General features: G+C 38.4%; 1 protein-coding gene across 4 annotated transcripts in view; it reads left to right on the top strand.

The window, feature by feature from the left end:
* Positions 1 to 21,042, top strand: part of NARF (nuclear prelamin A recognition factor) — a 131,218-nt gene that overhangs the window by 40,447 nt on the left and 69,729 nt on the right. For all 4 annotated transcript variants that reach the window (XM_072640911.1, XM_072640912.1, XM_072640909.1 and 1 more), the window contains exons 7-8: positions 11,350 to 11,468; positions 17,564 to 17,693. In XM_072640911.1, coding sequence (XP_072497012.1) covers positions 11,350 to 11,468; positions 17,564 to 17,693 — 249 coding nt within the window. The remainder of the gene's footprint in view (positions 1 to 11,349; positions 11,469 to 17,563; positions 17,694 to 21,042) is intronic.

Raw genomic sequence — 21,042 nt, 5'->3', positions numbered from 1 at the left:
GAAAAGAATCCACTGATCAATACCTAAAAGAAATGCCAAAATTAAATTGCCCAGGAGCAAAATAGCCAATATCTAAAACTTCCAGTTCAAAGAAAAAAAATACTGCAAGTCACTAGAAAGAAAGAGATAAGTACCAAGGAACAGCAGTCAAGATTACACAGAATTTAATGTCCATTATTCTAACAGAGCTTGGCATGTGATATTCTAGAAGGCTTTAAGGTCTAGGCTTACAGCCAAGAATAACTTAACCAGCAAACTCCTGAAGTGGAAAAAAATGAATCTTTAATGAAATAGAAGATTTTGAAAAAACCAGAAATTTATAAAAGGTTTGAAATATAAACATATCAGTCATGAGAAGCCTAAAAAGGAAAACTTGAACAAGAAAAGAGGAGACAAACAAGGTTAAACTGTTTACATTGTACTATTGGCAGATAATACATGTATCTTCTTAGAAATCTATCATCAGGCATCATAACAGTAGTTTAATTAGAAGGTTTAGAAGAGATTATGTTATGTTTATCTTAACAGAAGAATGGAAAGGGAGGGAAAGAGGAATATATTAGGGAGAGGGTAGGGAAGAGAAAAGGATGGGGAATTTTTTTTTTCACATAATAGGGGTATACATGTAGAAGTCTATACAAACACAGAAAGAGAGGTGGGAGTGGCAACACTTAAACTTCACTCTTATTTGGTCAAAAAAGAGAAGAATACACATACACCTTGGGGGTATAGAAATACATTTCACTCAAAAGGCAAATGAGGAAAAGAGTGTAAGAGAAAGGGGAGAATAAAAGAGAGGTCAACTAAAGGAGGGATTAGTATTAATTAGACAAAACAAACTATTAATGAGAGAATAGGGAAAAAAAGATGGGAAAGTATAAGAAAATAGGGTGGAGTGAAATCCAAAATTAAATTAACTGTACCTTTGAACAAGATCAAATTACTCATAAAACAAAAGAGAATAACAGAATGAATTAGAAACCAGAATTCAACAATATCATGGTTACAAGAAATATATTTGAAATGGAAAGATACACACAGAGTTAAAATAAGGAACTGAAGTAGAATCAGTGATACTTCAGCTGAAGTAACAAAAGTCAGGGGTAGAAATCATGATCTCAGACAAAGCAACAACAAAAATAGACTTAAAAGAGTTCAGCTTTAGAAAAGCTACATTTTTCTAAAAAGAACGTGTCATACTAAACATATGCACCAATTGACATACCGTCTAAATTCTTAAAGAAAGAGTTAAATGAGTTACTTGAAGAAATAGAAAGTAAGACTTCAATAGTGGAGGGCTGCAGTTTACCCCCCTCTTAGATAAATCTAGCCAAAAAAAAATAAATGAAAGAAATTTAGGAGATGAATAGAATTTTAGAAAAATTAGATATGGTAAACCTCTAGAAAATATTGAATGGGAAAAAAATGGGAAAAGCCTATTTCTGAGTTGTGCATGACAACTTCACAAAAATTGCTTATGTGTTAGGGCTTAAAAACTTCACACACAAATGCAGAAAAGTGGAAATATTAAATGCATCTTTTTCTTACTGCAATGAAATAAAATTATGTTCAATAAAGGGTGTTTGAAACAAAGATTAAAAAATAATTAGAAAGAAACAACAATGCTAAAGAATGAATGTGTCAAATCATAGAAACAATCATTTCACTAAAGATAATGATAATAATGAGGTTGTTGAAATTTCTGTACCCAAACACAGCAAAACTTGTGGGATGCAGCAAAAGCAGTTTTTTAGGGGAAATTTTTTTATAATCTCTATAAAGTCTTTAATCAATAAAAGAGAGAAAGAGCAAATCAACAAAACTAGAAAACCAAATTTTAAACCACCAATTTAACACCAAAATAAAAATCATAAACAAAGGAGATTAACAGAAATGAAAATGACAAAATAAGACAACTCCAATCTAACAACCTGCAAAAAACCATGGAATTAATAAAACCAAGAACTATGAATTGAGCCATCCTGGAAAGCAAAATCTGAAACTATGGTCAGTCCTCAACATTCATGAGTTTAACTTTCATAAGTTTTGGTTTTTTATTAGTCAATCCAATGTTGCTTCTTCTGCATTTGTTGGGCTGCTTCATGGCTGCTATATTAGGAAAAGCTCATATTGTCAGAATTGATGTTTTGTTATAAAGAATTATATGTAGAAAAATATGTTTTCAGCAATCACCAGTGACAGATTACAATTTTTAGCGGTCACAGAAATTTGACTTCCTGTTTCCCATAGGTTCAGTGTGTCAACATTTGTGTTTTTTACTTTCCCATCATTTTCTAGGAACATTATCACTTCAGAAGTTGAAGTTTGACTTGTGTGTTCAAAAAGCTATTAAATTGTACGTTCCCTTTCACCCAACAATGCTGCTACTAATAAACCCCAAGGAGAACAGAGAAAAATGAAAAGGTCCCACATATACAAAAACATTTGCTGGACCTCCTTTTGTAGTGCGAAATAATTGGAGACTGAAGATTCTTCAATTGGATATTGGCTGAACAAAATAGTGTATATATGAATGATGGAATACTGTTGTTTTGTAAGCAAAGGTAAAAAGAACTGGGCAAAACTTGAACTGATGCAAAGTGAAGGGAACAACATATATAATAACAATGTTGTAAAGACAGCTTTCAAACACATAGGAACTCTGATCAATACAATGAGCGGTCAGAATTCCAGAGGACTCACAATGAAACATGCAACCCATCTACTTAGGGAGATGTGATGAACTCAGAGATTTAAAAAAAATTTTTTTATTCATTTTGAACTTAAATACAAAAAGACAAAAAAAAGGAAAAGAACATTTTCATGTACACAGCACAACATAAAAAGAGGAGTCAGTATAAAACCATGAATTTCCATTTCACATTGTTTTACTGCACATCATTTTTAAAACTATCCTGCTTTTCTCTGCTTCCTTCTGAGTTTTCTTTTGTTCTCTGCAGTGTACTTTTTATTTTTTTCACCCTCCCCACCCCATTCTAAAGACTACCATTAGATACAAATGTGTGTATATATATGTATACATATATGTATGTGTATGTAAAACCATACTATACATGTTTCTGTTCATCAGTTCTGTCTAGCCCTTTATTTTTCTTCTGTATGTAATTTTTGCTTTTAAAACATAGTGTTGGATTCTGATTTTCAATCCATTCTGCCATCCTCTTCTGTTTTATGCATGAGCTCATCTCATTTATATTCAAAGTTCTAACTACTAGTTGTGTATTTCCCTCCATCCTATTTTGCTTCACTATTGTCCTCACCCTCTATTTTTATACTATTCGCTCCTCACACATCTGATTTGCTTATAACTACTACCTTCCTAATCCACACCCTTTAAAAAGAATCCCTCCCTTATCCTTTCTACTTAGCCTTCTATTCCTTAATCTACACTCCTCTAAGGATCTCTCACTCATTAACTCTCTCCACCCCCACCCCAATCACCTACTTCTGGATTTCCACACCCTTCTAACAGTCCCTCTCTTATCCTGTCCCCTCACCTATCTATTTCTTTATAAATTTAGAAGAATTTTATACTGATTAGAATCAGGTCCCAGCACTACTAGCCCTCCATGCCGCCTTCTTCCACTGTAATAATTCTTCCATTCACTGGAATTGTATGAGGTAGTTGCTCCATTTTACCTTTCTTTACCTAATTTTATTTTTTAAAATCGTTCCATCATATTCATTTCAACCCCAAGCTTTCTGTGTATGCTCTTTCAAACTACCCAAGTAATGATAATGTTCTTAAAAGTACAAATAACATTTTCCTATTTAAGAAGTGAATAGTTTGACCTTAATGAATACCTTATAATTGATCTTTAAGGTTTAGCTTATGTTTCTCCTGGATCTTATATGTCAAATTTTCCATTGAGTTCTGATATTTTTTATCACAAATACCTGAAAGTCTTTCAATTTATTTTTTTTTAAATTTAGGAATATACTCAGCTTTGTTGGGTGAGTTATTCTTGATTGTAAATAAACCTGGCTCCTTTGCTCTTTGAAATATAATGTTCCAAGCCCTTCCATCTTTTAATGTAGTTTTGTGTTATCCTGACTATAGCTCTCTAATATTTAAATTGTTTTTTTCTTGTTGCTTGTTGTATTTTCTCCTTAACCTGGGAGCTTTAAAACTTGACTGTGATGTTCCTATGAGTTTTCATCTTGGGATCTCTTTAAGGTGGTGATTGAGGGTTTTTTTTCTATTTTTATTTTACCCTCTTGTTCTAGAACTTCAGGGCAATTTCCCTTAATAATTTCATATAATATTGTATCTAGATTCTTTTTTATCCTAACTTTCTGCTAATCCAACAATTCTTATATTGTCTCTCCTTCATCTAGCCTTTACATCAGTTGTTTTTCTAATGAGGTGTTTCACATTCTCTTCTTTTTAAAATTTTTTTGATTTTAAAAAATTACTTCTTGGTGTCTTATATCATCATTCTCTTTGTCCAATTCTAGCTTTATGGAGTTATTTTCTTCCTTAAATTTTTGGATCTCTTTTTCCAGTTGGTTGACTTTTCATAGTTTTCTTTGTTTTCTTGAATTGCTCTTATTTTTTCCCCTAATTTTTCCTTAACTTCTCTTATTTAGTTTTTAAAGTCTTTTGTAAACTTTTCCAAGAACTCTTTTTGGGCTTGTGACCATTGAGGTAGAAGTGGCTTTTTAAACCTCAATGTCTTCTTCTCTATCCCCTATATTTATCTATGGTTGGATTCTTTCTCTTTTGTTTACTCATTTTTATCCCAGTAGGCTTATTTTTATAGTCAGGTTCTAGTCCTGTTTGTGGGTAATGATGCCTCAGGCTTCAGGTTTTTCATACTACTGCTTTCTCAACTGTCTGGTGTCCTGATACTCCTCTCCACCCCACAGTTAGGGCTCCCAGCCATGCCATAACTGGAAACATTCTTGCTCTCTTCAGTCCCTCCTATGGCAGCAAACTTTAGCTCACCCTTCTGCCCTGGAATCAAAACCAGGGACTCCACTCTTATGCAAGGGCCCACAGCCAGCAAGGTCCTTGCCTCTCTGCTACCACACTCACCAGGCATGTGCTGGCTGCTCCTCACCCATAACCACATTCCAGGACTGCATCTGTTCAGCACAACTGGGTCTGGTGTCCTGGGACAGCAGATAGTCTTTCATTCCTCCCCTACTCCAATGTCTGACTGCATCTGTAAGGTGGAAATTCCTCAGGCAAAGCCTTCCACTGTGCCCCACCCGCACCAGCTGCCCCTTGGGCTGGTTTGTTGATTTCAAGGAGTCATCCTGGAGGTGTTTAAGCTTCAGTGGGCCAAACTCCACTCCTAGAAGTCATATTTTTCCTAAGGTGTCTTAAAGTTGTCTTAAAAGAACAACTGCTGAACTCTGACTGTTTATTGTTTCTGCTGCTCAAAGTTCTCTTTGAGGTGATATTTTATTTTGTTTGTGGGAGAATTTTGGTATTTCCTGTCTTATTCTACCATCTTCCCAGAATCTTTCTCACCTTGCTTTTTTTTTTTTAACATGGTCAATGTTGGAATTTGTTTTGCTTAACTATATGATGAGATGAGGCAGACAGAAGTGCTGCAGGAGCAAGCAGGATGCAGGCTATGAGAGATGCGATAAGATACAGGGTGTGACCAGCCAGAAAAGTGATCAAAGAAGACTATGCATTGTAGCCCCCAACTGTGGACTTACCTGTGTGCTTTCACAAACTACACTTAATTAACCTCCCCTCCCCTTGTATGACAAAGGCACTTCCAGATTACCTGATATTCCTGGCATTCTAGAGCCAGGCCTTCCCCTCCTCCCCTTCCACTTATCCCCTCAGACTATATAGACTAGATACCTAACCCCAGTAATCACTCTGCCTCCCATTGGGGAGCAGGGCCACATTTGCCTCCTATGGGAAGCAGGGCCTGCCACCTATGTTCTGACCCCCACAGGAGAGGAGGGCCTACTGAGTCTTTACATGGAGTAGTGCCTGTTGAGCTTCTGCCTTACGGGAAGCAGACCTGCCTTGGTGCGTCACCCCAAGAAATGCTTTTAAGTTGGAGACTGTCCAAGTGAACTCTTTCAGGACAATAGAATCCACATGTCTATTCCTCTTCATTTCAAGTGGAATCCCAACATTCTTGGGGTATACGCTGAATTCATCATGTAGATATATTGTAAGCACAGTTCTAAAGCCAGCACCCTCTTAATTCAAGTTCATTGTTGAAACAAAATTAAGTACTCGTACTTTACTGAACATTTAACAAAGGAGATTTGCTTTGCCCTAATACAGCAAGGATATGTAGCAAAGATACAGTGACACTTAGCATCTGGATGTAGCCCCTCTCATCTCTATTTGGAAAATCATGTGGTGAGTCACTTATTAATTATGTTATAGCAATTCTCATGGTCCTAGGCATCCACCAGGTCTGAAAGTCAGTGACTACACATGCCTTCATGAAAATTTCCTCCAGGAAGCTGCATCTGGGAATCTAGGACAAGTCAGGTTGCATGGGCTGAGGAAGGTGGATCAGGGTCAGGGAAGCTGTGCTGGGAAAGCACTGATCCTATCACAATCTGTTTGTATTAGAGATTTTGTTTTTCTTGCTTTCTAAATGTGAGAGAGGGAGGGAGGAGAGAGAGAATAGAAAATAAGGAACTAAAAATAAAATGAAGCTGAATGTTAGCGCCTTCCCTCTAAGTCTACCGCCATACATAACCTAGGGATTTCTACTGCTTCTATCCCCACCTCACCCCCAGGGACGGTTCCCCTTCTCATTCTGACTTGGATCTGTGAACAGAATTGGGTAGAGAACAACAAAACTGCCAGTTGGCACTTTTTCCTTCCCATGGCTGATGCTTCAGTATGGGTATGGACCTCCTCTTGCCTCTGTGTACAGCTTCTTCCTTGTACCACAGTTCTCCACAGAGATAGGTCTTGGCCAGGCCCCATCCCCATTGCCTGCAGATCTCATTATCTCATGTGGAAAAGTGACTCACTGTGACTTTTTTCTTGGATTTCCTCATCAGGATTTGATCCAATGTATTCCTGTAGATCTGTTCAGAGGAGTTTGGGGTTGGGAGTTTGCTATGTTTCTTCTTTCTACTCAGCCATCTTGGTTCTCCCTCCTCAGAATTATTTTTTTTACAGTATTGATCTTTTCATGTAGGTTGTTCTCCTGATTCTGTTCAGTTCAGTCTGCAACAGTTCATACAGATTTCTCTGAAACCATTTCTTTATTTCTTATAACACAATAACATTCTATCACATTCATATACCATAATTTATTCAGGCATTCCTGAGTTGACAGCCACTCCCTTGATTTCCAGGTCATTACCATTACATTAAAAAAGTTGCTACAAATATTGTTAAATGTTTTTCTCTTTTTTTGATTTCTTTGCGGTAGAAGCCTAGCAGTGGTATGGCTGGATCAAAGAGTTTTTGCAGGTTCATGTCTTTATTCCAATTTGCTTTCCTGAATGACTGGACTATAGCTTTACCAAAAAGATATCACCGTGCCTATTTTCTAGTATCACCTCTAACGTTTGTCATTTTCGTTTCTCATCAGCTGTACAAATCTGATGGGATATGTAGAACATTAGAGTATTGTAGCATCAACGCAATATTCATAGTGCCCATGGTGGCGATGAATTTCCAGTTCAATTCTGAATCACGAAATACAACAGACTTCCACATGGAAGACAGAACCAAAACATTTATTCAGACACCAGAAAGCCAAATCCATCATAGTAACAAAGACATCTATACATAATAACAACGCAGAGGGCAACACCATCCCCAAGCCTTTCCCCTGCTTGGCTTCCCACAAACCAGCTCCCTTAAACAAATCACAAACAGGCTTCTCTCAAGCAAAATACCATTGTTTCACAGCCATCTGTGGGTTTACCTGCGTCCTTCAGTTCTGACGCCTCTCATGACTAACTTCCTCCCAGCTCTGTTCCAGCTCCACCTCTTCCTGTTCCACCCTTTCAGCAAAATCCTCCCATCAGAAGTTCCATGTGACTCAGACTTCCCTGTGGCCCTTGCAGTTCACATGGGCCTATTAATGAATGGCAAAAATCTTCCCATTTAAATTACCATTACAAGTGTGTATCTTGGAAATAAGATCTTTTTCAGGTAAATTTCCTGCAGACATTTTTTCCAGTTAAGAATTTTCCTTCTAATCTTAACTGTATCGGATTGTTTATGTAACAGCTTTAAATTTTTGCCTCATTTTTCTTAGCATTCAGTTTCATTTTTTTATTATTATTGTTTATATGATTTACATTTTTCTGTCTGCATTGTTGTCATTGTGCGTGTTATTTTCCTAGTTATTCTTCCTTTAATGTGCATCAGTTCATATAAATATTTTTTGTTTTCCTGAATTCCTCATATTTGACATTTCTTTCTATGTGATAATGTTCTGTTACATGTAGTTATTTCCACTTATTTCATTTTTGCCAATTTACTGAGTATCCTATGAACCTTCATAATAGTTTTACTTTTCATGGCTTTAATTATTAGCTATTTCCTATGGTTATTAATAGTTTGACATCTCATTGTCATGTGCATTTTATAAGTGAGAAAACTGAGGCCTAGGCAGACTAAATGGACCAACAAATCAGTAGCAATGTCAAAAATCTAGATGTCTTTGTTTGTTACAAAAGCTGTAGCAATTTTGTCACTTTCTTCCCAAGTTCTGCAGGTAAAATCATTGATCATGTTAAGTCATAGCTATTCTAGAGTAACTGGACAATTAACCTAAATATAATTGAATTAGTGTCTTCCTGCTCACAATTTTCTCTCTTTTTCTCTGATGATCCAGATGGTAAATTTTGTACAAATATGTTTCCTTCTTTGAAACCTAGTTTTCTCATATCTAAGATTAGGCAAGATGATCGCTAAAGTTCTTTCTAGTTCTGCCTAGGTTTAATTCCTTTGGTATATTATATAGGGAGGATAGCATAGTAGAAAGAGTAAAATAGTAGGAGCCCAGAAGTCTGGCAAGATCAGTAGTCCTGGTTCTACCCCCAATTAGTCCACTTTACCTTCCTGGGCCTCAGTTTCCTGGCCTACAAAAAGGTATTAAACTGATTTCTAGTTCAGTCACGAGTCAGGAGATATTTAAGTGCTTATCATATACAGGATATTCTGCTCAGGATACTGTGCATGGTCCTTACCTTTATGGAGTGTATAGCCTAGAAAAAGATGTCTGAGGTCCTTCTTAGTTCCAGCATTCTGTAATTCTATTTGTAACAATTAATGAGTTGCTCATAAAATAGTGCAGTAGATCACAGAGCCAGACAGTTGTCTTCAGGGAATGCCAAATGAATTTATTATTGTCCTACTATAACAATGTAGTGGGAAACCACAATAGTCAAATAGTCAAAGGTCCCATATATCTCTGGCACATTATGGCTGATTGTCAGTAATTACTTGTCTCTTTTTGCTCCTGTGACTTGACAGAGCTAAAAAGAACCTTTAAAGGTTATTAGTTTTAGCTCCCTTATTTTAGAGTTGAACAACTGAGACATCTTGAGGGAAATCAAGGAATCATGTGATTTTTCTAGATTGTTTTATCATGTAACAGTCTAAGCTTGCCCACTAAGAGGAGAAACAAGGGTTTAAAGGATTACAACCATGATATTATTTCTTTTGAATAGCTTGTTGGTATCTTTTATCTTTACACTAAAATCAATTAAGGGATGAGGAGGAGATATAAACTCTTCGCCCTCCAGATTGAATCCACTTTGGAAACAACGTAAACAAATCAAACCACCCAATACTAAGGTGACTGAATGTGACAATGTACATAGCAGTCTGCTCTGTCCCTCTGCCATGTTGAGAAATATATGTCCGTTCTCCTCAGGCTCACAACCAAGGAATCATCCCAGACTCCTCTCTACCTCTCATCTACCACCTATATCTAATCTGTTGCCAAGGCCTGTTAATTCCTCCTTTTTAGCATCTGTTTAGTACACCCCCTTCTTTCCTCTGACATTGCTGCCACGCTGGTGCAGGTCCTTATCACGACACCTATAGTGTATCCTGCTGTTGGATCAAATCTGCCTCAAATCCCTCCCCACTCCAATCCATCCTCCATTCAGCCATCAAAGTAATTTTCCTAAACCAAAGGTCCAATCATGTCACTCTGCCCCTACTCAGTAAACTCCAGTGGCTCCCTATCACTTCTAGGATGAAATATAAAATCCTTTTTCATTCCCATCCGTTCATAACTTAGACTACCCCCTGCCACCACCATCTCCAATCTTCTTACACTTTATTTCTTTACCACACACTTTTCAATCTAATAACACTGGTCTCCTGACTGTACCACAAACTAGATATTCTATCTCTTGACTGGGCATTTTCTCTGGCTGTTCTCCATGCCTATAATGCTTTCCCTCCTCAACTCCAAGTACTAAATTCTCTGACTCCCTTTAAGTCCCATCTAAAATGCCATCTTTTACAGAAAGCCTTTCCCACCCGTCTTAATTCTAGTGCTTCCCCCTGTTAATTATTTCCTATTTCTCCTTTATGTAGCTTGTTTGCATATATTTGTTTACATATAGTCTCCCCATTAGATTGCGAGTTCCTTGAGGGCGAGGACTGACTTGCCTCTCTTTTGCATCCCTAGCACTTAGCACAGTGCTTAGCACATAGTAGGTGCTTAATGAATGTTTACTGATTGATTGAATGGCTAATAAAATGTTAGCAATTTTCTTGGTCAGGGTGGGGGTGGGGTGGGGTATGTGTGTAAGTCTGATAATAGAGTCTGCTGATGTTACTCCTTACATGAGGGTGGAGTCCAGGAATAGAGCCCCGAAAGCGTTCTGTGTGAAAGATGAATGTTATACTTTGCATCTTCCTTCCTTTCTGTCACCCTTCAATTTCATCCATTCTTGGTGGCTCAGCACAAGTCTCTATTAAAAATTACAATTTTAGTTGTTCTTCCACAAAGTTCTTTGATGGTTTTTTATAGTTTAGATAGTTACCAAGTAGCCCTTTTGAAGTAGCCCATAGAAGATATGATGTGATATCCTTTTATCTCTTAATGCCCATCCTGTATCCAGTGTGGACATACACGTAGTTTGTTCTTACCATGTAAATTTAATGTTAAGATATGGACTTATCATTACTAATGAGAAATTATGAATAAAAAAGTCTGATTTTAGCTCCCTTAAAACTAACAGAGAAGGAATTTTTAGTTTACGACATTTTTCCTTACATTAAAGGGAAAACATCTCCATTTTATGTGAATAAGAAATTTGAAAGAAATGTTAGGAATAGAGAAGAGGAAGCATTAAAGATTAAAACAGTTACTTAACATCACTAAATAAACCTTGTGGTCATTTTAGGTTGGATCCGGTATGCAGAAAGGGTGCTGGGTAATCCAATTACACCACATATATGTACTGCAAAATCCCCCCAGCAGATCATGGGATCACTGGTGAAGGATTACTTTGCCAGACAGCAGGTAATTTGATTTTTTTCTTTCTATGTCTCTTATTTACCTGATAGTTTCTGACTTATGTCTGTTTGTAATAGCTCACACTCTAAAATCAGTTTTATGTTTTAGACCATTAATTCTCAGTCTCTCATAATGATTCCTGGTCATATGGTCCCCCTCTAAGGTTATAGAACAAGAGTTGGCAGCAGTACCTAGGACAGCTAGCTATTTATGGAACTCTGCCAATAGCAATCATTTGCATATTTTTCATTTTCTTTTCTTTTACTTCTGCTCTTTTTTCTTCTTTTTCCCTTTTCTTCTGAGCCATTGAAACCAAAGGGCCATATAGCTACTATTCTATAACAGTTGGCTGATCCAAAGTGTCCAAGGTCTACTTTTCCCATTAGTATGCCAAATATGCATGTTACACAGTAATCATAATAACTAACATTTATAGAGTTTTAAGGTTTGCAAAGCACATTACATGTTATCTCAGTTGATCATCTCCATGAGAAACTGAGGCTTAGTAAGGTTAAGTCACTTGCCCAGGGTCACACATTTATTAAGTGTCCAAGGAAGGCTTTGAAAAACTCAGGTCTTCCTGACTTCTGAGTACAACACTCTATCCACTATGCCACCTGCCTGCTTCAATAAATCAAATCAGTAAGCATGTATTAAGTGCCTACTATGTGCCAATCACTGTGCTAAGTGCCTCTTCCATATAATATATTTATATATGTCAAGTCAGCAAGCATTTATCAAGTACCTGCCATGTGCCAGGCGCTGTGCTAAGCACTGGTAATACAAAGAAACACATAAACAGCCTTTGCCTTCAAAGAAATCACAGTCTACTGGGAAGAGACAGCATGTAAGCAATGATGTACAAACAAAATATATACAGGACAAATTGAAGGTAATTTGAGAAGGAAGATTATAGTATCTCAGTTGTATCACCTTGCAGGCTTTAGCACACACGCAGGACTTCCATAAATCTTTGATGTTTGGATGGTTCAATAATAGTCTCTTGAGCACCAATTAAGTATAGAGATTTCTAGATACCATTTAAAATAATTTAGATGAGTCTCCCCAGATTTTTCACCTCTTTCTTCTAGGTAGATGCAGAGGATACAAAAGAAGAAAGTCCCAGTCCCTCTCTACCCTAGGGGAATTTGTAATCTAGTTGGGTAATATCAGAGTATAGTAGAAAGAGCCTTGGACCGGGAGTTAGAAAACCTGTAATTGAACTCTCCCTCTCTCTCCCTCTCTCCTTTCCTTTCTCTCCCTGCCCCCCAATTTCTTCATCTATAAAATGGAATGAAAATACTTGCAGTTGCTATTTAATAGGTGGTTGTCTTGTGGTTTTGTAAGCCTGTATAGTGTTTTAGAAATCTGAGTTACATTATGAGATAATGAATAACACAAGATAATGTATGATCAGGTGCTGAATTTTGTTGTTTCCTTTCTGTAGAAGTTCAACAAAGAGCAAACCTGATGTGGGCTAGAATAACTATCAAAAACTTCCATTTTTGTTTCTGTATCCATTTCCATTTCTTTTTCTATCTATTTCTGTTTCTTTGGAGCAAGAGATGGACCATTTGTCAGATAAGAGTGGGGAGGGGATTTCAGATGGGGGAAAGACCATGAACTAAGCCATAGGAATAAATGTGGCATATTTGAAGATAGGGGTTAATTGATGGATAGGATTTCATGACAAGGATAGGTTAATTGTCCATGAAGAGTACTATAATTTTGAAATCGCTTTTGTGAAGTCTGAAAGGAAGGACCTTGGGATTTCTCTTAGTTTCTTATACTTTCCCACGTGCCCTTTTAATGATCTATTCTTCTTGCTTCAAAGAAGCAAGAATACATTTCTTGTGTGTGTTCCAGCAGTGCACAGGGTGTTCTGGGATCAATCTCCCAACCCCTACTAGGACTGGCAGATCTGGTCTCCAGATCTCAACTACTATTCCACTTATGATTTTAGAAGTAAACCTGAAGGTTTGAGGTGTTTTCTCATACTAATACTATTGTTCGTGAGCACCCCACCACAATGTTCCCCGTATAAGTAGCCAACTTTCACTCCAATCTCTATCTGACCATTTAATCTCTTTTAAATATCAATTAACCAATTAATATTATTTAACTTTTACAAAGGGATATTTACTGAGAAAGTATAATAAGGACAGAAGTGCAAATACATCCTCTCCTGACCTCCTTTATATATCCACTTGGTTCCTGGGACAGTGGGCTCAAACGTAATAAAATGATTGCTACAAACTATACCCATCTCCATCAAGTTCACTTCTGAGTCAGAATAGCCAGTGGATGAGATGCTCCCTTGTTTGCAGGACATGGTGTTTCAGTCAAGCAGATTGCTTCTCAGAGCTGCTTACTGGTAAAAATCTTCAATGGACTCCATTTTCTTGACCTCTGATAGCTCTTCCAACATTTCAAAGCTCTCGAAGTTATAGCCTGCGCAGTTCCATCTCTGACATTCGTTCACCTATGATCAGGAAAGAACAGCGACAGAAACAGAGGCAGCACCATTTGTACATGGCTGAGTAGGGAGAGTTGTCAGCTGGCAGCATCAGGCCTTCCTTCCCCTTTGGAGCCTTATGGCATTTCTTCCTCCTGAGAAAAAAAAAAAGTTTTCATCTGTTAAAACTTCATACATACTCAGTTCTACATCAGCAGCCAATTTTAAGTCTTTCTGTCACTGCATAGTAAGCAAACAGAAAACAGAATATATGTATCTATTCTCTAGCAGGGAGAGGGTCTCTTCATTATATATGTCCTGAAGCAGACTTACCAGACTTCAGTGGATTTGGCAGGAGGTAGAGCATATTGCACATCAGAGGTCCAGGTACTCATTGGCTAATTTCCCTTTTATGTCAGGTTTACCAGATTTCTGTTAGTCATAAGAGAAGTGATTTAAATTGAGTTGGGTGTCAGGGTAGAAGGAACTAGGTTACATTTCTGTAGTGTAGTCATGTGTGGGTCAGAAACCACCGACTCAAATAAAAATCAGAGACTTCTCAAGGTAGAAGCAAAGCAGCAAGATTTTATTACGATCTCACAAGAAAGGGAATCTCCTCTCTGATAAGTAATCAGGAAAGTGAGGCAATTACAGAAGGCAAAAATAGAGATTATATAGCTGTAAAGCAGATCCCATCCCTCCCATTGGCTGGGAGGCAGGCTCACAATCTCAACTTGACAGTCTATCCTGTGAATAGGGGACAAGGTAGCAGTGGGGCAACCCAAGTGGGGTTGTGTTGTGGCAACCCAAGGGGGGGGGTTTAAGTTTAGTTTTCCCCAAAGTCACATGATTTCTGGGAAACCGAAACTTAGGCTTAACCATCTACTAAAAGCCTTTTGTTAAGCACTGAGAAGTCTTCACTAACTTCATTCCATTCAATGCCTCCTCTTATTTTTATACCTTTGAAGATTTCTCATACCACTGTTGATATATAGCCTCAGCTACCATATCCCCCTCCTTCTCCAGGCCATGAGGCTGTCTCTTCTGATCTATTGGTACCCAGCCCTGTTTCTTGAGCACCATGAGTTGTATTGATCCCTCGGCTTTCCCTTCCAGCCTAATGATTTTGGACAGAGCATCCTCCAAGGGAAGCAGAGAATTGTGTAGTCTCTATACAGATAAAAAGACCTAGAATGAAAAGGATTAAGCCCAAAAGAATCAGTAATAACAAACACCCTATAAACTTCCAATAGTTGTTCTTTCATGGACTATGTGACCACCCAGTAGATAGTCTTTTCTGGAAGTGCAGCTTTACCCCTTCAGATCCTACTGGATTCACAGTCCCTTCAGTAGGAGGAGTCACCGGGCTCTTTATTCTAGTGTGATGAGTCCTGGAAGGGTCCCTCCCAAGATGGGGTAGTTTCTATTCCTTCCACATCTGAATCAACACCCAATCACCAGGTTGGAATCAATGTACAGGAAATCCCAGAGGTTAAGACCGTATCACACAGATTCTGGGCACCCCAGTGGTTACCTTGCTGCACATGTTGCAGCACCCGTCTCATACCTGCTTTGGTCAATACCTCTCAACCATCTGAGAGGAACCAATGCCCATGACTATCCTTCTGAGCCCCAAGATCTTGGGCCTTTTTAATTTCTTCCTGAGAAAAGAATGGAGAGGGGAGATTAGAGGGAAAGGAGGGAATCAGAACCAACATGGGGTCAACCTGGCTCAAGTTCCCTTTCTCCCACCCTCTTTGCCTCTTCATCAGCAAGTCAGTTACCCCCAGCCTCAGATGAGGTTCCAATCTGGTGTCCTTTTACATGAATAATTGCAATTGACTCAGGGAGCAATAGATTCTCTAACACTCTATCAGTATAGCATGCACTAGTTCCTTCCCTTTGCTATTTATGATACCTCTTTCTTCCCATATTTTCCCCAAACACATGTGACTCCCCAAGCATATTTAGAATCTGTGTATATATTACCCTCTACTCCTTTTAATAATTTTAGAGTCTGATTTAGAGCATAGAGCTCACATGTTTGTGCTGACCAGGGTTTGGGCAAACTCCCAGATTCCACCAGGGAATTCTGATCTCCATTTATGATGGCATATCCATTTTTCCTTTTTCCCCCTACCATTTGTGAAGATCCATCCACAAATAAATGTAGCCCTCCAGGAAGTAGAGATTCTTGAAGATCCTCCTGCACCTTGGTCTGGAGATTGCTGATCCCCATGCAATAGTGCCCTGTCTCTTGTTTACCCTCTGGGCTAGCAGTAAGAAAGGAGGCAGGATTCACATTCAAGTCCTGTGACAAAACCAAATTATCTTGCTCCAGCAATATACCTTCATATTTTAGAATCCTTGAGTCAGTTAGCCACCTTCCTGCTTTTTGATTAAGAATGGTCCTCACCTGATGTGGGACACTTACTATCAAGCTTCCCTCTAAGGTGAGCTTTTGGCTCTCTGCAACCAATAAGGCAGTAGCAGCCACTGCCTGAATGCAGGTAGGTCATCCTCTGGCTACCGAATCTAGAAGTTTAGATAGAAAGGCAACTGGTCTTCTCTGCCATCTTCTTTCTTGTGGCAGAACCCCAAGAACAATCCCTTTGTCAGCATTTACATACAAATGGAAATGTTTTCCCAACGAAGGAAGGGCTAGGACCTGGAGTGAAACTGGTCAAATTTCTCCCGACTTTCCTCATCCCAAAAGATAACATCTGGGCTCTCATCCAATAGGTGATCATACAAGGGTTTAGTTATATTAGCATATGAGTCAATCCAATGTCTACCATACCCTACTAACCCTAAATACTTGCGTAGTTCTCTTTTTGTTTGGGGCACAGGGGTCTGGAGGATTCCCTCCACCCTGGCAGGGTCAAGTCTCTTGCTTCCTTCACTAATCAGATGCCCTAAATATTTGATTTCTTTTTCCACAAATTGTAGTTTCCCCCTGGAAACCTGGAGTCCCTGCTTCCCTAAATAATTCAACAACTGTATGGATGCTTTACTAACATGCTCCCTCCTGTCTCTGGTAATCAATAAGTCATGCAATACTCAGGTCCCACAAGGAGACCAGAACCCCTCAAGAATTGTTTCAAGTGCTTGGCCAAATTAGTTAGGGGATTCTGTGTATCCTTGGAGCAACACACACTACCTGTATTGCTACTTTCTTCCCGTCCTGGCATCCTCCCACTCATAGGCAAAAATATCTCTGCTTTTTGTATCAAGAGGGCAACTCCAAAAGGCATAAGACACTCCCTCTTAAAGTGACCCTCGTTCCCACTGTTCCAACATACAAGAGGGGTTCGAGATCCCCATCCCCATGCTCTGGGAAGGAACCTGATGTTCCCAGGGTGGGAAATTCCCTTCCCTACCTGCACCTCACTGTGGTGGCCCCATCCGCCGTGGAGTGGGCTTCAAAGTCACATGATTTCTGGGAAACCGAAACTTAGGCCTAACCATCTACTAAAAGCTTTTTGTTAAGCACTGAGAAGTCTTCACTAACTTCACTCCTTTCAGTCATCATCAACTTTTGTTTTTGCATGAACTCAAGTTCCAGTTCTTTCTTAACTCTCAGTTTTAAGGTGCCACTGTTGGTTCTAAGCCAGCCCTGTAATAATGGTTTACTTTTTCTCTACAGAACTTGTCTCCAGATAAAATTTTCCATATCATTGTGGCCCCTTGTTATGACAAGAAGCTGGAAGCTCTTAGAGAAGATTTTTACACTGCTTCAAATAATTCTCATGATGTTGATTGTGTGTTAACCTCAGGTAAAACGATTTCTCTATTTGCTTCATCATATTTTCTTGCTAGCATGAAAAGGCTTTTTTGGCCAGTTTTTTGTGGTTAGTGCTAAGAAATGCGTATGGTATTAGACAGTATAAAAGAGACATTATTTTAAATTGTTTATAAGAAGCAGACTATTACTTGAAAAAGTTAACTCTGCAAAGTTCATATTCTAGACCAGTTGTTCTTATCCTAGGATGGTGCTTTTACATCCCTGACTATATGAATGTTAAAATGAAAGCAGCAAGCATATGAACGCATATACACTCGTCTTAAAACAACTAATTTAAATCACAACAAATTTCCCCAGAAAATGGCTAAAATTAGAGTTAGTGTCCTTTAATTTTAGATTGAATTTTGTGGATTGTGTAACTTTGGCACTTTCTTTCATAAACTAGTAGAGAGATTGCTTGTTACTAAAATAATTATCCAACAAGGGAATTTAATTATCTAGGAACAATATCTGAATTGCTCACCAGGTGGTGCTTTATTTAGGCTGCCAGTCCTAAATTACTTTATTGCTGCCTGTATAAATAACCTTTTCCTAAAAGGCTAAAATTTGCTTCCCACATTACAGTCTCACTGCAGCTTTGTTGCTAAGTACCCTTCGTTAACCTCTTCCTGGCTGACTCTAAAATTAATTTAGAAGGCAAAATAGAATATTACTCAAAGCTGTTAAAATACCAAATTTTCTGCTCATTGGCCTTTACCTCATTCTGGTTCTGCTTCTCATTTTAGTGTGTACTGCATTTCATACATTCAGAGATTTAACATGCTGTGATCACATAGTTTACTGTATGTAGAATGAAATGAAAAGGAAAATAGATCAAACAGTTTTGTATACTTATCTCCAACTATCTCATAGCCCTCCTTCCTGTTGTTGTCCTTTCAAATCTATGGGCACAGTTAGGGGAAATCCTAATCACACTCACCCCTTTATTGTTGATGTTCAGTCATTTCAGTCATGTCGGGCTCTTTATGACTCCATTTTACGGTTTCCTTGGCAAAGGTACTAGAGTGGTTTGCCCATTTCCTTCTCCAGATCATTTTACAGATGAGGAACCGAGGCAAACAGGGCTAAATGACTTGCCCAGTGTCACACAGCTAGTGAGTGTCTCAAGCTGTATTTGAAATCAGGAAGATGAATCTTCCTGATTCCCAGCCCAGCGCTGTATCCACTGTGCCATCTAGCTGCCCATGCACATACCCCTAGATTGTGGGAAAAGAACAAGAGAGGGGCTTTCACTTCCTGAGTCAGGATTATGAACTAGAAATAAGGAAAAAAAAGGAAGGTGGTAAAGAAAATAAATTTTCCCAGCTTACCTTCTGAACAGAATTCACTATATGCATTGCCCTGGGCAGCTCTGGATCTTTTCTTCTCATGGCTTCTGCTTCAGGCTTAAAAATACTCTGAGTTGTCTTGGCTTCTGGTTGTCTCTCAATGTGCAGCTGCATCTGGCTATCACTGATTGTAATATCTTTACCTCTCCCTGGGCTTCAGTAATTAGCTGCTATCCTACTCTCTCAGAAATGTGAATTTCAGGAGCCACAGAAAAAGAACAGGAAGTTAAAAGGGGACACCATATAACATATCGTTATCCTATCAAAGTGACTTTTGATCGTGGTCCTTGGATGAAGGAGGGCATTGGGAATGGGATGGAATATCTAACTTAAGGCATCAGGATCATCAGAAATTGTTCTCCCAACCTGTTTCTCTGGGAATCATTTCCTGAAACTAGGTGAAAACAATTTTAGGAGATAAATAGGGCAAACAGAATCACACGTTATATAAGGTATCCTTGAATGGTGTTTTTTAAGCTGCAGTTTAGGGACATGAAAACCTATTCATGATCCTTTTCCACTTTTTGTTTTCTATTTTGTTTATTCTAGACATTTGAAGTTCTGGGGATTCTAATTAGTCATAGATTTTTTTCCCCCAGACTTTCCAGAGCCTTTTCTTTTCTGTTATTTATTTGGAGGTAATAAAACCTCACATAGACATACTTTGGGGAAGAAAGAGACAGATGAGTTAAAGCAGGAAACAGGAAAGCCAGTAATATTACCATAAAATGTTTGCTTGTCTACTGTTCTTTACACTGGTAGTCTCCAAACTTTTTTGATTATGCACCCCATCAGTAAAACATTTTTGAACATGCTTTCTTGAATATGTGTAAAATTATAAATTTACTAATTATAAATTTTGTGAATGTATTACTAATCTAATTTTTTATACATTATAAAACAGACCCCCCCCCAACAGACATCTTAAAAGGCTGAATTAATGTTGAAGTAATATTTGATCTTAGAGTTGATAAAGAGCCATAGGAATTTATTGAGTAGGAGAGTGACATGATCAGACCAGCTTTTTAGCAAAATCATTTTTGTAGTTGTGTGGAGAATGGATTGGAAAAGGGAGAGACTAGAGACAAGGAAATTTTTGCAATAGTTTAAGAGAGACGTTAGGAATGTCTGAACTAGGGTGAATATCAAGAAAGATTATCGTAAAGGTAAAACGACAAAATGTGGCACCTCATTGGATAAATGAAGTAAGGCAGAGAAGAATAAAAAATGACCCCAAAATTGTGAGCCTAGGCAACTAGAAAAATGGTAGCTCTAACACAGTAGAAGTTTGGAAGAGGGGGATGGGTCAGGGATTGGGGACTGGGGGAGAGATAATATAAAATCTGTGGTACAAATTGTAACCCATCCATGCCAACCTAGCCTGTATGACTGACTTAATCTCACTCAAAATGTAGAGGGGAAATGATTTCTGGGTTGCATGAACAACAGGATGGCAGAATGGACATTTTCTCCAATGCCCACAACCTCTTAAACCTCTCCAAGACAGAAATTATATGCCAAAGATAAAGCAACTTCAACTATTTCCATGGTCCAGGACATCTGGAATCCAAAAGAAGATTAAAAAAAAAAACAATTTAGAAACTGATGCTCACTGACCCAGAGCTCATTCAGCACCCATCTCCCTACCTCCCATACTTAGAAGCTACGCTAGCAGACCCAAGGAAACAACACAGACTTACGTCAGAATCCATTGCTGTACACTGTTCCTCCTTCTTTCCAGTTCTATAGAGCTCTGACCCCGGGTTGTGGAATTTTCCTTGGACCTCAACAGCTAGTTTAGCCACAGTACTTAAGAAACAAAAATCTATTGGGAATTGAAACCCAGAAGCACCAATGCCAGGGAAGGCAGGCTCTGATCTGCCAGTGCCCAGAGACCTAAGACACAGAGTGGGATAGGTATAAGTAGGAAGCTATGCAGCACTCCACCAAACCTGAGGAAAGAACATAGCATCCATGAGGGGCCGGTTTTGA

This window comes from Notamacropus eugenii, chromosome 2, assembly GCF_028372415.1.
Source record: "Notamacropus eugenii isolate mMacEug1 chromosome 2, mMacEug1.pri_v2, whole genome shotgun sequence".
Classification (NCBI taxonomy): Eukaryota; Metazoa; Chordata; class Mammalia; order Diprotodontia; family Macropodidae; genus Notamacropus; species Notamacropus eugenii.
This window is presented reverse-complemented; position numbering and strand designations above follow the sequence as displayed.